At 44.3% G+C, this 14,902-nt stretch overlaps 1 protein-coding gene across 4 annotated transcripts in view; it reads left to right on the forward strand.

Moving 5' to 3' along the window:
* The window catches only part of NAP1L4 (nucleosome assembly protein 1 like 4), a 77,979-nt gene that overhangs the window by 24,792 nt on the left and 38,285 nt on the right, over positions 1-14,902 (forward strand). For 3 of the 4 annotated variants that reach the window (XM_068260665.1, XM_068260664.1, XM_068260663.1), the window contains exons 4-5: positions 1,348-1,492; positions 4,166-4,258. In XM_068260665.1, coding sequence (XP_068116766.1) covers positions 1,348-1,492; positions 4,166-4,258 — 238 coding nt within the window. The remainder of the gene's footprint in view (positions 1-1,347; positions 1,493-4,165; positions 4,259-14,902) is intronic. The other variant, XM_068260666.1, reaches the window with a different exon arrangement.

The following is a 14,902-nucleotide window of genomic DNA, read 5'->3' on the forward strand; positions in this document are numbered from 1 at the left end:
TACGGGTGAAAGAGCAACAGAGGCGAGAGAGAGACAAAGGCGTAAGGGTGACAGAAAGAGACAGAGACCATAATGGTGACAGCAACAGAGGCGAGAGAGAGACAGAGGCGTAAGGGTGACAGAGGCGAGAGAGCGACAGGGAGAGACAGAGGTGTAAGGGTGACAGAGCGACGGAGGTGAGAGAGGGACAGAGGTGTAAGGGTGACAGAGCGACAGGTGGTAGAGCGACAGAGGCATAAGGGTGACACAGCGTCAGAGGCAAGAGAGAGACAGAGGCATAAGGGTTACATAGAGAGACAGAGGTGTAAGGGTGAGAGAGCAACAGAGGCGTAAGGGTGACAGAGGCGAGAGAGCGACAGGGAGAGACAGAGGTGTAAGGGTGCCAGAGCGACAGAGGCGAGAGAGCGACAGAGGCATAAGGGTGACATGGACTGAATCGAGAGAGCAACGGAGAGAGACAGAGGTGTAAGGGTGACAGTGGCAAGAGAGCGACAGGGAGAGACAGAGGCGTAAGGGTGACAGAGGTGAGCAAGCAACAGAGAAAGAAAGGCATAAGAGTGACAGAGCAACAGAGGCGTAAGGGTGATAGCGACGGTTGCGAGAGAGGGACAGAGGTGTAAGGGTGACAGGGCGACGGAGGCGAGAGAAGGACAGAGGTGTAAGGGTGACAGAGCGACGGAGGCGAGAGAGGGACAGAGGTGTAAGGGTGACAGAGCGACAGGCGGTAGAGCGACAGAGGCATAAGGGTGACACAGCGTCAGAGGCAAGAGAGAGACCGAGGCATAAGGGTTACATAGAGAGACAGAGGTGTAAGGGTGAGAGAGCAACAGAGGCGTAAGGGTGACAGTGTCAGAGGCAAGAGAGCGACGGAGAGAGACGGAGGCATGGGGGTAACAGAGCAACAGGCGAGATCGCGACAGAGAGAGACAGAGCCGTAAGGGTGACAGAGCAACAGAGGAAAAATGTAACGCGTGTGTTACATTGGTCAGATTTTCAAATGTTAGTCAATCAGAAAAATGTATTGTAAATCTTGAATGAAAAAGAATTGTAAAAAATTGTATGGTGTGTGTGGCCACTTTTACTCCTATATAGAGTGGCAGAGGCGTAAGTGCGTCGGAGGCGAGAGAGAGCGACAGAGGCGTAAGGGTGACAGCGACAGGTGTGAGAGCAACAGAGGTGTAAGGGTGACGGCGACAGGCGAGAGCTACACACCGTGACAGAGGCGACACGGAAGTGCTGTGTCCGATGACAAGCAATGCAGATCTGAGCAAGTTGATTTTAGCTATCCTTTATTGGATGAGCTCTCATGTTGGTTGTAAAGACAGTTAACGCTTTGCTTTGTATCAGCAGTTTACCGAAGGCAGTAAAGCGAAGAATCAATGCGCTGAAGCAGCTGCAGGAGAAATGTGCCCATATAGAAGCCAAATTCTATGAAGAGGTCCACGAGCTGGAGAGGAAGTACGCCGCGCTGTATGAGCCGCTGTTTGAGCAGGTAGCGAGACCGCACTATACCGGCCGTATGTCTGTGACTGGCACACGTGCACATCCACAGATTAGGGCAGCAATCTGAGGGGCGGCCCCTTCTGGGGTCACATGACCTGTAGGTCGTGGGGCTGCACGGCATACCAACGGTCCTGCAGCTAGAGTCAGAATGTGAGAGCGCGATGCAAGACATGAGTGTCTAACTACACAGGAGACATGCCCAGATGGCAAACGGGAGAGGAAAAGTATCAGATTCAAGAGAAAAGAATCATCGGCTGATACATTTCCTGTCCGATTTAAAACGATCATGTTAGCCCACCAGGGACGTCGCTAGCCCCAAAGATCAGTGGCACGTTCCCCGGATCTATCCTGGGGTGCCCCGGATGTCCTCCAGGCAGCGGGCGGCAGTACTCACCTCCGGCCACTTGGTCTACAGATTCTGCAGGCATCTCTTGCGGGCTTATTTCCCTTCTCCACCACAATACCCAGCATGCTTAATAGAGGCACCACTGCACCCAGCATGACCCCACACAATGCATCTATGTAGGCCTACTAGGTGCTGTGGTGCCATGCTGCGTGCTGTCATGCCTCTATGGGGGCATGCTGGGAGTTGTGGTTCTACTATGGGGACATTCTGGGAGCTGTGGTGCCTCATGGGAGGGCGTCCACTAAAAACATTAGGGAACCCTATGGGGGGACTGCCTGGCGGCAGGCCAGCATTTCCTGCTTGGTTATGTTTAAGCAACACTGCCTATTTATGTGATATGCTGCATTTTTTTTTTTTTTTTAATGAATTGGGAGGGGGGGGCTTCATCCAACATTTTGCTAGGCAGGCCTACTTAGACCGCTGTTAAGTTCATATAAATTTGGCTCCACCCATGACCACATCCATATTCTGGTGCATGGCCACACCCATTTTTTCAGCTGGAGTGCCGAAAAGTGCCCCGGATCTCTTAGGATTCTAGCAACGCCCCTGGAGCCCACCAACAGAGCAGAAAATAAGATAGCCAATCAGACTAAAAGAATTGTTCCGAAATTTGGACCGATCAATAAAACAATCTTCTTCATTAAAGGACCACTTCAGCTAAAAAAAAACTAAGCAGTTAAAATCTGACAGAATTGACAGGTTGTGGACTAGTCCATCTCCTCATGGGGGGATACTCCGTTTTCTTTGTTTTCAAAAGCATTTTCCGAATGAGAGGGACTAGTCCTAAACCTGTTGGTTCTGTCAGACTTTAACTGCTTAATTTTTGGCTGGAGTGGTCGCTTATGTCAATGGTTCCTGTAATTGTAACAACCCCAGGCTCATCTAAAAGACACAAGGAGACCAGGAGCCCAATGGTGCAGAATTGTGTAAGATTCGGAAGAGCAAAATGCTAAGGTTGTATACACTCACAAAGGCGGGTTACAAATCCTTGCAACTACCGTCAGAGCAGGTGGAAATTAACCTTCACCGCTCGGTTTTCCAGGTCTGTGGCAGGAAGTGGGTGGTCGCACTCCGGAAGTTCTTTAGGACAAACTAAAAAAAAAAATATTATCTCTAAAGAGGTATGACAAGACAATTAGGCCCGGTTCACATCTGCAAAATGAGCCAAAAGGATCCAGTGAGCGGATCTGGTCTCCGCTTCACCGGATCCGGATGGCTCAGTCCGTGGCCCGGTTCACATAGTGAAAACGGATCTTATCTGATTGATCGGATCAGTTTTCACTCGGCAATACATACCTAATCTTCATAGGTAGGCGGCGGTAGAGGCTTCCTCTTCTTCCGCTGTGACTACGCAGTGCGACTTGTGACTAGTCACATGACGCGGAATGTAGTCACATGAGGTGGAAGACAGAAGCCTCTACCGCCGGCTGCCTATGAAGTTTAGGTATGTATAAACCCTCCCTCACCCTCCCGCCTGGCTGCTGCACCCTCCCCTCACCCTCCCGTCGCTAGATTCACGTTGGCCCATGCCCCCATGGAACAGTCCGTTTCTTCTCTAGTGTGAAAAAACTTTCCGTTTCCCATTGCCCCCAATGGTGCTGCATTTTTGTCCAGATCCGTTCCGCTAAGCAGAACGGTCCAGAAAATTAGGGCCTGCAGCAATTTTTAGGTCCGGGGACCGGAACGTATCCGTGCCAACGGACATATCTGAATGGATCCATAGGTTAACATTGGATCCATTCACATCCGTTCCGTTTGTACAGTATACATTCCGGGGAAAACCCGCTAATGTGAACCGGCCCTTAAACCAGGGGTGGAGTCGCCCAATGCATAAAAGATAGGCTAATTAAGCTGTTAACCTTATATACAGAGAGGGAATCTTACCCCTCTTGAAGAATTTGGACCAGTTTATTTGAAAAAATTTTATTTGAGCACATAAAATTGACAACCTGTTTCATGGGATGCTTGCCCGCCGCCTCAGATCAGTGAAAAAACTGGCACAAAAATCACCTGCTGTGCCAGCTATGTAAATGATAGAATAATGACCATCCTGCTGCTGGGAGTGGCTTAATTTATAGCCCGCCCACATTACTCCTCTGGCTGTGATGTCAGTCAGTATAATGGGAAAATTGTGTACCTTTATATATATTTTTTATTATTATTTTCTACCTCATGAGGTGGTTTTCCAATCTGCTGAGCAGTCATAGGCTTCCATAGACTTACTTGCTGATCACATGATTGTTGTTGTTGTTACAGAGGAGAGTTATCGTCACGGGACAGGTGGAGCCGACAGACGCAGAATGTGAATGGCAGAGTGGCGGTGAGGAGGAAGACAAGGAGAAGTTAGCGGTAAGTAACTCTGCCCAACACTTCCTGTCTCTGTTCCCTGCGGACTCCTCATTGGATGATGACCTCAGAACCTCACAAGCCAGCCTGCAGACCACAGACCGTCAAACCCACTTCAACTCCTCGTAAAACTGTTCGCTGCTCAAGAAATGTTACTGTTTTCTGGAAGTTGAAGTCACATGACTGCATTGGCGTACAGGTTTCTGCCATCTTGGTTTTGGGAATTGCCGGTCTAGTTGAGTTCCTCGGCGGGGGAAACTGCAGGGAGAACAGACAGGTGACCGTATACCGCAGTTACAGCGCGATCTGCTGTCCAGCAAGCTGTGGTGGTGGAGCATACAGCAGCGCGTGGCCGTCCACATAGGGGATTGGTGGGTACAGTTATGTTGCTGGTACATGCCAGGCAGAGTCTTGTGTTCCCATGGCAACTCCTTCCTGATGGGTCTCATGGGGGACAGAGGCTTTGGCTCAGGTCATTGGGCACTGCCGTGACCTAAATATAAAGCCCGGAAATCCAAGCCCATTTTTTGGCCTCAGTACATCAGTTTATATTTTAGAATGTACAGCACTGACCTGTTCCATGGCACTTTACAGGAGGGTACACCAAGTAAGGGTCCCTGTAAAGTGAATCAAGTAAAAACTGCACCAGAGATTTCAGCACAGCTGGCGCCACCATAGGCAAGATTAGGAATTACAGCTAAAGCAGCACTCGGACACTAATTTGGGCCCTGTCAAAAGATCGTTCCCAAAATGTAAGAACAGCGTAATTCAGCAATAACTGGAAGCCAAATTGCGTATTCCGCCACTGTCCATGGGGATCTGGAGAGGGAATAGTAATTAACCTTCCCAGCATTTAATTTCCCAGTGATTTTTGTACCAAAAGCAGTACAATTTTTTGTTTCTTTATATTGTAAGCATTTTTGTGGACTGCTTGCAAGTTAGTCTTGCAAGTTGTCCACATGCATGCATATAATATAAAATAAGCACTTTTTATTTTATTTGTATTTTTTCTTATTTTTTGCTTTATTTTATTTGTTGCTGTGGGCAGTAGTGCTGCTCAGAACTCGCTGTATATACAGGGGTTGGACAAAATAATGGAAACTCCTTGAAATTCAACAAAATATATTTTATTATGTTGTAGGTCCACCTTTTGTGGCAATTACAGCCTCAATTCTCCGAGGCATTGATTCATACAAATTGTGAATTGTTTCCAAAGGAATTTTAGCCCATTCTTCAGTTAAAACACCCTCCAGTTCTTTTAGAGACGATGGCGGCAGAAAAGAAATAGACTTCTTACTTGAATCTCTAACGACCATAAATGCTCAATAATGTTGAGGTCTGGGGATTGTGGTGGCCAGATGAGGCCAGATGAGAACTTCATTAGAATGTTCCTCGTGTCATTCTTTAACAATTCTAGCTGTATGGATTGGGGCATTATCATCTTGAAAGATGGCATTCCCCTCTGGAAACAGTTCTTGAACCATAGGATGAACTTGGTCACCCAAAATTCCTAAATAGTCTCGGCTGTTAATTCTTCCATGAAGGGAAATCGTTGGCCCGGCGGATTTCCAAGAAATAGCACCCAGATTATCACAGAACCCCCGCCATGTTTTACGGTTGGGAGAAGGCAGTCTGGATGAAATGCTTCTTTCGGCTGTCTCCAAACATACACTCGGCTGGAGGTCGGAAATAAGGTAAATGATGATTCGTTAGAGAAAATCACATTTTTCCACTGCTCGAGGGACCAATTCTAGTGGTTTCTACACCACTCTAAACACTTTGAAACATTTGCCTTTGAGAGCAGAGGTTTTCTAATTGCAGTTCTTCTGTGGAATCCAGATTTGTCCTGCAGCTCCCAACTAACAGTTTTTGTGGAAACTGGGTTCTGTAGGTGTTCATTCAGCTCTGCAGTAATTTTAGGAGCCGTGGTCTTGTGAGCTTTCCTAACAATTCGATTTAGAGTCAGACGGTCTTTCTCAGACAACTTCGACTTTCGGCCACAACTGTGCTTTTCTAAGGACGTTTTTCCTTCTCTTTGAAAGGCAGTCATTACTTTTGAGACAGTGCCTCTTAAAATGCCAAGCATTCAGGCAGTTTGTTACAGTAGCGCCTGCCATACGAGCACCAACAATTTGGCCTCTTTGAAAGTCTGAGAGATCTGCCATTTTTATAAATTATAACCAACTTTGGTTTAAATATCTGTAAAAAAAAAAAAAAAATTTTAATTAAACATATGAAATAACAAAAATAATAAACAAAAAAAAATAACATGTCAAGTTTTGATTGCTTAAAACATGTTCAAAGATTATGATGCCAAAGTTAGGTGTTTCCATTATTTTGTCCAACCCCTGTGTGTTATAATGTATCACAGCAAAATGTAATTTTACTGAGTTTAACCACTTCAGCCTGCAGGTGTTTTCACCTTCAGGAGGGAAGCAATTTTCCCCTGTCAGTGCGCCTCCCATTCATTTGACAATAACTTTATCACTACGCATTACACGTAAATGGTCTATACCTTTTTTTTTCTCTTATTTTTTTTTTATTTTTTTATTTGTTTTGTTTTTCTCCGCCATCAGTTAACCTATTTTGGTTCCTGGACGTAGAAACTACGTCCAGGAACCATGCGCGCGCTCCCGCGGCCGCACGCGCGCTCCCGGCCCACGGCTCGTTAGCCAGGCAATCAGTGAATCGGGCTATTGGCTTCAATTCATCAAGCATTACCGCATTCGGTAATGCTGAGAACAGCTGACTTAACGGAACACTTTCGAAAATGTTAATTCATCAAAGCTGTTACCGAATGAGAAGCTGAAATGACAGAGCAATGAGATAAATTACCGACATGTGCCAGTAAATATGTCAGTAAATGTTAATTCATCAAGGTTACCGCATTAGCTCACACATTCGGTGATTATCTCCAGCTCTCCCCTGTCGTTACAGGCTTGGAAAGCCTTCTGTGTGAATGTTTTCATGATTAACAGGAGCAGGCAGCCAATAGAAACAGCCCCTGTTCTCCTGCAAGTGCTGCTGATAGGTCACACAGGCTTCTCCACACAAGCTTCCAGACCCCCCAGGCAGTGAGCAGAGAGAACGGTGGTGTAACCCTTTGAGTCCCTGTTTGAATATGCAAAGATGCAAGTGGTGAAATCACCAAGCATGGCATTTGTAATGGGCAGCACGGTGGCGTAGTGGTTAGCTCTCTCGCCTTGCAGCGCTGGGTCCCTGGTTCGAATCCCAGCCAGGGCACTATCTGCAAAGAGTTTGTATGCTCTCTCCGTGTCTGCGTGGGTTTCCTCCGGGCACTCCGGTTTCCTCCCACATTCCAAAAACATACAGATAAGTTAATTGGCTCCCACTAAAATTGGCCCTAGACTACAGTACTTACACTACATAATACAGACATATGGCAATGGTAGGGATTAGATTGTGAGCTCCTTTGAGGGACAGTTAGTGACAAGATATATATACTCTGTACAGCGCTGCGTAATATGTCGGCGCTATATAAATACTAAATAATAATAATTTGTAATGTCTCCAGGAAGTTTAGCTACGTTGTGGCACATAAGTAAAATGTTAAGAAACACTGATGGACAGATTCAGAGCAGCAGAGGCAGTATAAGTAACAGTAACTATAACACGTTTACATGTAAAGGGATGTCTGGATGCCTTTTATTGTAATCAGCTTGTAACAACACATGGACATTCCAAGCTGCTCTGCACCACTCTGCTGTTATCTAACAGCCTTTGATGAACTGAAGCCGTAGTACTTCGGTAACTTAACGAACCTCTACCACACATGGGAAAATATTGATGAATTAGCACAGTGAAGTGTAAAATACCGAATGCGGTATTTTAAGGACTGGGATTTTGTTATCGAACACCCTTTGATGAATTGAAGCCAAAGTGCCCGATCACTGATTCCTCTCCCCCGCTGAAAAAGCGACAGCTTCTCTCGGAAGCTGCGCCTTTTCTGGCTGTTACCTCCCCCATGGGTCGCTCTAAGCGTGTGTTACGCTTAGAGTGACGTCATGTAAACAAACTCATGGCCGCCATCTTGTGGCCAAAAAGTAATACTACAACCAAAAGTAAAAAAAAATTAAAATCAACACACATTAACATTTTAAACCTATTGTTTACATCCCACCCTCCCAAAACTACCCAAATAAAATGTTTAATATAAAAAAAAAACCCATTACAATAAAAAAAGAAATAAAAATAATAAAAAAAAATGTAAATATTTACCTAAGGGTCTAAACTTTTTAAATATCAATGTAAAGATGATATATTTCTATATATATATATATATATATATATATATATATATATATATATATATATATATATATATATATATATATATATATATATATATATATATATATATATATATATATATATATATATATATATATATATATATATATATATATATATATATAAAAAATTTTTTTTTTTTTTTTTTTTTTTATTTTAAACTTGTAAATAGTGATAGATGCAAAACGGAAAAAATATTGTCGCCATACATTGTGATAGGGACATAATTTTAACGGTGTAATAACCGGGACATATGGGCAAATACAATACGTGACTTTTAATTATGGAGGCATGTATTATTTTAAAACTATAATGGCTGAAAACTGAGAAATAATAATAATTTTTTTCTGTTTTTTACTTACTCTTCCTGTTAAAATGCATTTACAGTAAAGTGGCTCTTAGCAAAATGTAACCCCCAAAGAAAGCCTAATTGGTGGCGGAAAAAACAAGATATAGATCAGTTCATTGTGATAAGTAGTGATAAAGTTATAGGCTAATGAATGGGAGGTGAACATTTCTCACGTGAAAACGACGGAACGCGAATAGGTTAAGCTTTTTTTGGGTGATACTTGTTTTCAGTAATTACTTTATTTTCTATGTACTTTATAGGCAAATACAAAAATTGAAAAGAAAAAATACACTATTTCTCCAATTCCATCCCCTATAGTTTTAACCTCTTGCTGACTGCTCCATGCCGATTGGCATGAGCAGTGCGGCAGCCCCAGGACCGCCCCACGCCGATTGGCGTGAACGGCTGGGAATGGGCTTTGCAGGAGAGTGCGAGCGCTGATGCTGTTAGACGGCGCTGCGATCTAAGGCAGCACTGTACTAAGAACAGCTGTGTGACCCAGCTGTCCCCCCTGGAGGGAAAAATTGTTATCCACAGTCATAGGCTGAAGCCTATGACAGCTGATCACGCTGATTGGCTGGCGGGGGGAGGGAAGGGGGTTTAAAAAAAAAAAAAAAAAAAGTACAATTTTATTTAAAAAATAAATATTTATAAAATAAACAATGGGGAAGCGATCAGACACCACCAGCAGAGAGCTCTGTTGGTGGGAGGGGGGGGGGGATCACTTGTGTGCAGAGTTGTGTGACCCTGCAGCGAGGCCTTAAAGCTGCAGTGGCCATATTTTTGTGAAAAAAGGCCTGGTCACTAGGGGGGAGGGGTTAACACCGCAGTCCTTAAGTGGTTAAAATAAGTAATGCTACTATAAATAAAATCCACCCATTTTATTTGCCTATTCGTCCTGGCTATATCCGCTTTTAAATTGTGTTCCTAGTGCAATGTATGGCGTTAATATATTATGTAGAAATAAAGGTGTACTTTTTTTCTTTTACTTTCATTCACATTCTTCCTTATGAATGGACATGGCCCCTGATCAAGATCCTGACCATTTATTACATGCACTGCGATTGGTTCGGGGAAGCCCTGCTTCCCTTCCCCAACCGTCGTCACGGAAATGCCTCCGCTCGTAGCGGCAGCTACGCACGCACCGCCACTTAAACACTGGACGTCAATACTCGTCCAGTTTACCTGTAGCGGTGCCTCAGACTAAAGTGGTTAAACATTTTTTTTTTATTGAATTTTTCAAAATCATTTTTCCCAAAAACTACAAGGTCTTTTTGTGTTTCAAAACTTTTATCAATATGTTCTTTTTTTTTTTTTTTTTTTTAAACGTTTTATTGAATTTTTCCAATAAACAATGACAGCTGAAATGATCTTCACAGCGAAGATATAGTTCAAGACAAACAGGATGTATAACTCAACCCCCTCCCCCCCCCCCCTTCTCCCTTTCTACCCTCCCTCCCCCCTGGTCACTCCTGCTTAGCTAGAATAGAGTCAAGTAGAACCTCTCCCAAGGCCTAGGGGTTAGGGTCTTATGCCCATTGTTCATTTGGACAGATCATGCTCTTAGTTTCAGTCTGCCTAGAGAGCCAGATAGATCCGCTCTCGCATACCATGAGGAATACTTGAAGGGCTGCATCAGGCGTTGTAGGTCTGCATCTGACATTGTGAGCAATAAGAAGGGTTTCCATCTCTTGAAGAATCTTTTCGTCCCTTTATCCATATTCATAGTTGCATCCAGTTTTTCCATCAGCATTAATTGTCTCAGTTCCTCTTGAGCATCCCACAAAGTGGGAGATGTTGAGTATATCCACCTGTTAAAGATTGATTTGCGTGCTGCCAACATTGTTATATGTACAATGTCCTGTATGTGTTTGGTTTGATCCGGTGTGTTTTCTACCGGGGCTGCATTGAATAGAAGCAGAAGTGGTTCTTTTACTATGGTGCAATTTCCTAGTTTACCTGCAAAGATGCAAATCGTGTCCCAGAAAGTTTGGATTGGAGGGCAGTCCCAGATGCAATGAACCATGTTAGCCTGAGGTTGATGACATTTAGGGCAATGGTCTATGTATCCAGGTCTTGGGGTCTTATAAATTAAGTTAAAGGCATACTTTGCTTTATATATCATTAGTAGGTGGGACTCCCTCCATTTCTCACTTATCATCACCCTTCTCACTGAATTATTGCCCTCTAGTATCCTTTTCTCTAGGTTGGGGGCCTGGAATGTTTTCGACCAGCTGCTCATATTATGAACTGCTTTCTCCTCCATCCCAATTGTTGCAATAGATCTTTGGATCTCCGATAGAGATAGCCTCTCCCCTCTTGGCTTTAAGAAAAGGTCAAATGGTAAGATATCAGCTATTGAAGCTATGTTTTGTAGATTAGCTCTAACGTAAGAGCAAATTTGATTGTATATGAGAAAGTCAGTTCTTGGGATACCATAGTTTTGCGATAATTCCCTCAGAGTTGAGAGTCTATGTTCCCGGAGATCCATCAAATTGCCCAATTTTGTAACCCCCTTATCCGCCCAGACTGTATAGTTTTCATGTAAAGAACCTGGTTTAAATCCCGGATTCCCTCCTAGGGGCATGTATTTTGATATCCTCCAAGGAAGGTGGAATAGTTTACGTATTTCTCTCCAGGTTAGCAAGGTATCTCTATATATTACATTATATTTAAGTCGTACTGGCAAGCATGGCCAGTTCGTGTGTAGGAGACCCGTCAGTTCCCATGGTTCAGCTACACATTTCTCTAGTTCTATATTTGAAAAATGTCCTGTGTTAGCAATCCAGTCCCTAACATGTCGGAACATGCAAGCTAGGTTGTATTTTCTGATATTTGGAAAGTTCAGACCCCCCATCGCTTTTGGGAGCTGTAACCTCATCAGACATATGCGCGTTCGTTTCCCCCTCCATAAGAATTTAGTGAATGCGGCGTTGAGGGCTCTAACATCCTTGTGTTTTAACAATAGAGGGATAACCTGCATAGGGTAGAGTAATCTCCCAAAGCTAATCATTTTGACTAGCGCCGCTCTCCCAAGGACTCCTAGTGGAATCTCTTTCCAGCTCTGCATCTGTTCAATTACAGACTTTATAAGTGGGGAAAAGTTGCGGGTATAGAGTGAGCTCGGATCCCTACCAATATCTATTCCTAAATATCTTATCTTTTCTTTTGCTACTTGTAGACCCAGACCGCTGGCCGATTCATGATCTGCGTACTTTGAGAGCAATAATAGTTCAGACTTTGATGTGTTTATTTTAAATCCTGAGTGATTGCCTATTTCCTGAATGATTTCCAGGGCCTTCGGGAGCTGTTGGGCTGGGTCTGACAAGAAGAGTAGGAGGTCGTCCGCGAATAGAGTCTGCACTACTTTCATGTGACCAATGCGTATACCTTCCAGCTTATTATGTAATAGCCGAGCCATAGGCTCCAGTGATATGTTAAATAACAGGGGTGAAAGAGGACACCCCTGTCTTGTGCCTCTATGTAATGAAAAGGGACAGGAGAGGAAGCCTGGTGTACTAATTCTAGCCTGGGGGGAATTATACATGAGTCGAAACATAGTGAGGAATGCCCCCTGGAATCCCATTTTAACAAGGACAGCTTCTGCCCATTTCCATCTAACTGCGTCAAACGCTTTTTCAGCGTCAAAAGTTACCAGGGCACAGTTCTTATTCGATTTAGGGTACGCTTTTACTTGTTCTAGGACCAGGAGCACTTTTCTAATGTTGGTGACCGCCGCTCTTCCTCTAATGAAGCCCACCTGCTCTCCTTGGATTAGTTTGGGCATAAGATCTGCCAGTCTATCAGCCATGATCTTAGAGAGCAATTTAATATCCTGGTTTATTAAGGAGACTGGGCGGTAGGACCCTGGGTTTTGTGGGTCTTTGCCCGCCTTGTGGAGTAATTTAATATGGGCTTCATTCCCTGTGCCCAAAAGGCCTCTACCTTTCAATGTGGTGTCATATACCCGTCTAAGTGTAGGGACTATCTCTTCTTTCATAATTTTATAGAACTCTCCTGGGAGGCCGTCTGGGCCTGGGGCTTTGTGGTTAGTTAAATTTTTAATTGTTGCTTTAATCTCTCCTTCTGTTATATCTGCATTGAGGCCTTCTACCTCCTCTTGGGTAAGCTGAGGCAGGTGAACCTTTCGTAGTATATTTTGAATCCCCTCTACATCTACTTCCCCTGTATCTGCATATAATGCCTCGTAGAATCGTCGGAATCGTTCGTTTATCTGCTTCGGATTGTGTAACAGGCTTCCCCCCTCGTCCCGTATTGTGTGTATTTTTGTAGGTGTAAAGTGGCCTCGTGCCATAAAGGCTAGAATACGTCCCGCTTTACTGCCATATTTATGAAATTTCAGCTCTGTGTATGATCTGGATATTGTTTCTTTATCCCTAAACCACTTGTCTGAATTGGCTTTAGCTGAAAGCCAATCAGATTTTTTCTGTACAGTGGGGGACAGCTTGTAATTTCTGAAAGCCTCTCTAACCCTCAGAAGTGCCTCCTTATATTGCTTTGCTGTTTCTCTTTTTTTTGCGCTCACATATGCCATGATGCGACCTCTCAGGACCGCTTTGGCCGTGTCCCAAAAGAGAAGGGGGGTTGCCTCGTGTCCCCTATTGTCCTCCCTATATTCGAACCACCAGCCCCTCAGCAGCGCATGGAACCCCTCATCCCCATACAGAAAGGAGGGGAATCTCCAGATTATATCCGAACCCTTCTGAATTTTTTCCTGTATTTCCAGAGATACCGGAGCGTGATCGGAGATTACTATATCTTCTATCTCCGCCGTATGGATTCTATTCGTTAAACGGTCATTTATGAAGATATAATCTAGGCGGGAAAAGGTTCCATGCGCTGCCGAGTGAAAGGAGTACTCCCGGTCATATGGGTGCATATATCTCCATGAGTCCGTAAGCTGCATAGCTGCTTGGAATTTAGCCAGGACTGTTTCTTTGCCCCCTAATTGCGGCCTGGTATAGTTTCCTCCCTTTTTATCCTCATCTGTGTGCATTACCGTATTCCAGTCCCCTCCTATTACAAGGTTATTAGCCACCACCTTTGTTACCTGCCATTGTAAGTTATGTAGAAACTGACTCGTACCAGCATTTGGTCCATAAATATTAAAAATTGTGAGTTTATCCCCTGGTAGTATGAGATTTACCGCTAAGCATCTTCCCTCCCCATCCGACCAGAGGAGCTCTGACTCTGCCCGGGCCTTTTTACTGATTAGAGTTAAGACTCCCGCCTTGCGGTTCTGTGCTGGAGATTCGAATACTTCTGCCACCCAACTTTTCCGCATGAGTTTCGCTTCCCCTACTTTTAGATGCGTTTCCTGCAATATTGCTACGTCCGCACGTAATTTCTTTAGGTGGCGCAGAACCTGCGATCTCTTATGTGGAGACCGCAGGCCCTTCACATTCCATGATATAATTTTGAACGTCATCTATATATCTGAGAGAATGTGTAGCACCTGGTACTAAGACAACCAATTTGCCAGTCAGAGCTCCTCTTATCCACTAAACGACTATAGATTAGACAACAATCCCCTATAAGAGCCTTAAGCATGGAGTGACCAGTTATATACCCCTCCCCCCTTCCCTTACCCCCCGTATCTTTGCTCAATGAGCAGCTGAATAACTTTCCCCGTAAGTTCAGTTCCCCATTATCATCCTTTCTTTCTTCAGACCTCACTTCTTCCCCGCATGTCGCTTCCGCCATTCTCTCCCTCGGTGAGTGTCTTTTCTCCTGCTTCCCCGGCTTCGCGGGTTTCCAATAAACAATTGCTTCGTGTGTATGAGCAGCCATATAACTTCTCAAAAGCGCATAACATTAAACAGTCCCCAACACAGGATCACACAGTAACTTACGACCTCCTGGAACACTTCTTCTCAGGTACTCATGTCCGGACCTTCCGTCGAGTGGCCAGCACGTTCTTTAGCCGGGCTGTTAAAGGCCGTAGGATGCGAAAGGAATTTTTTGGC

Source organism: Hyperolius riggenbachi, chromosome 11 (genome assembly GCF_040937935.1).
Source record: "Hyperolius riggenbachi isolate aHypRig1 chromosome 11, aHypRig1.pri, whole genome shotgun sequence".
Classification (NCBI taxonomy): Eukaryota; Metazoa; Chordata; class Amphibia; order Anura; family Hyperoliidae; genus Hyperolius; species Hyperolius riggenbachi.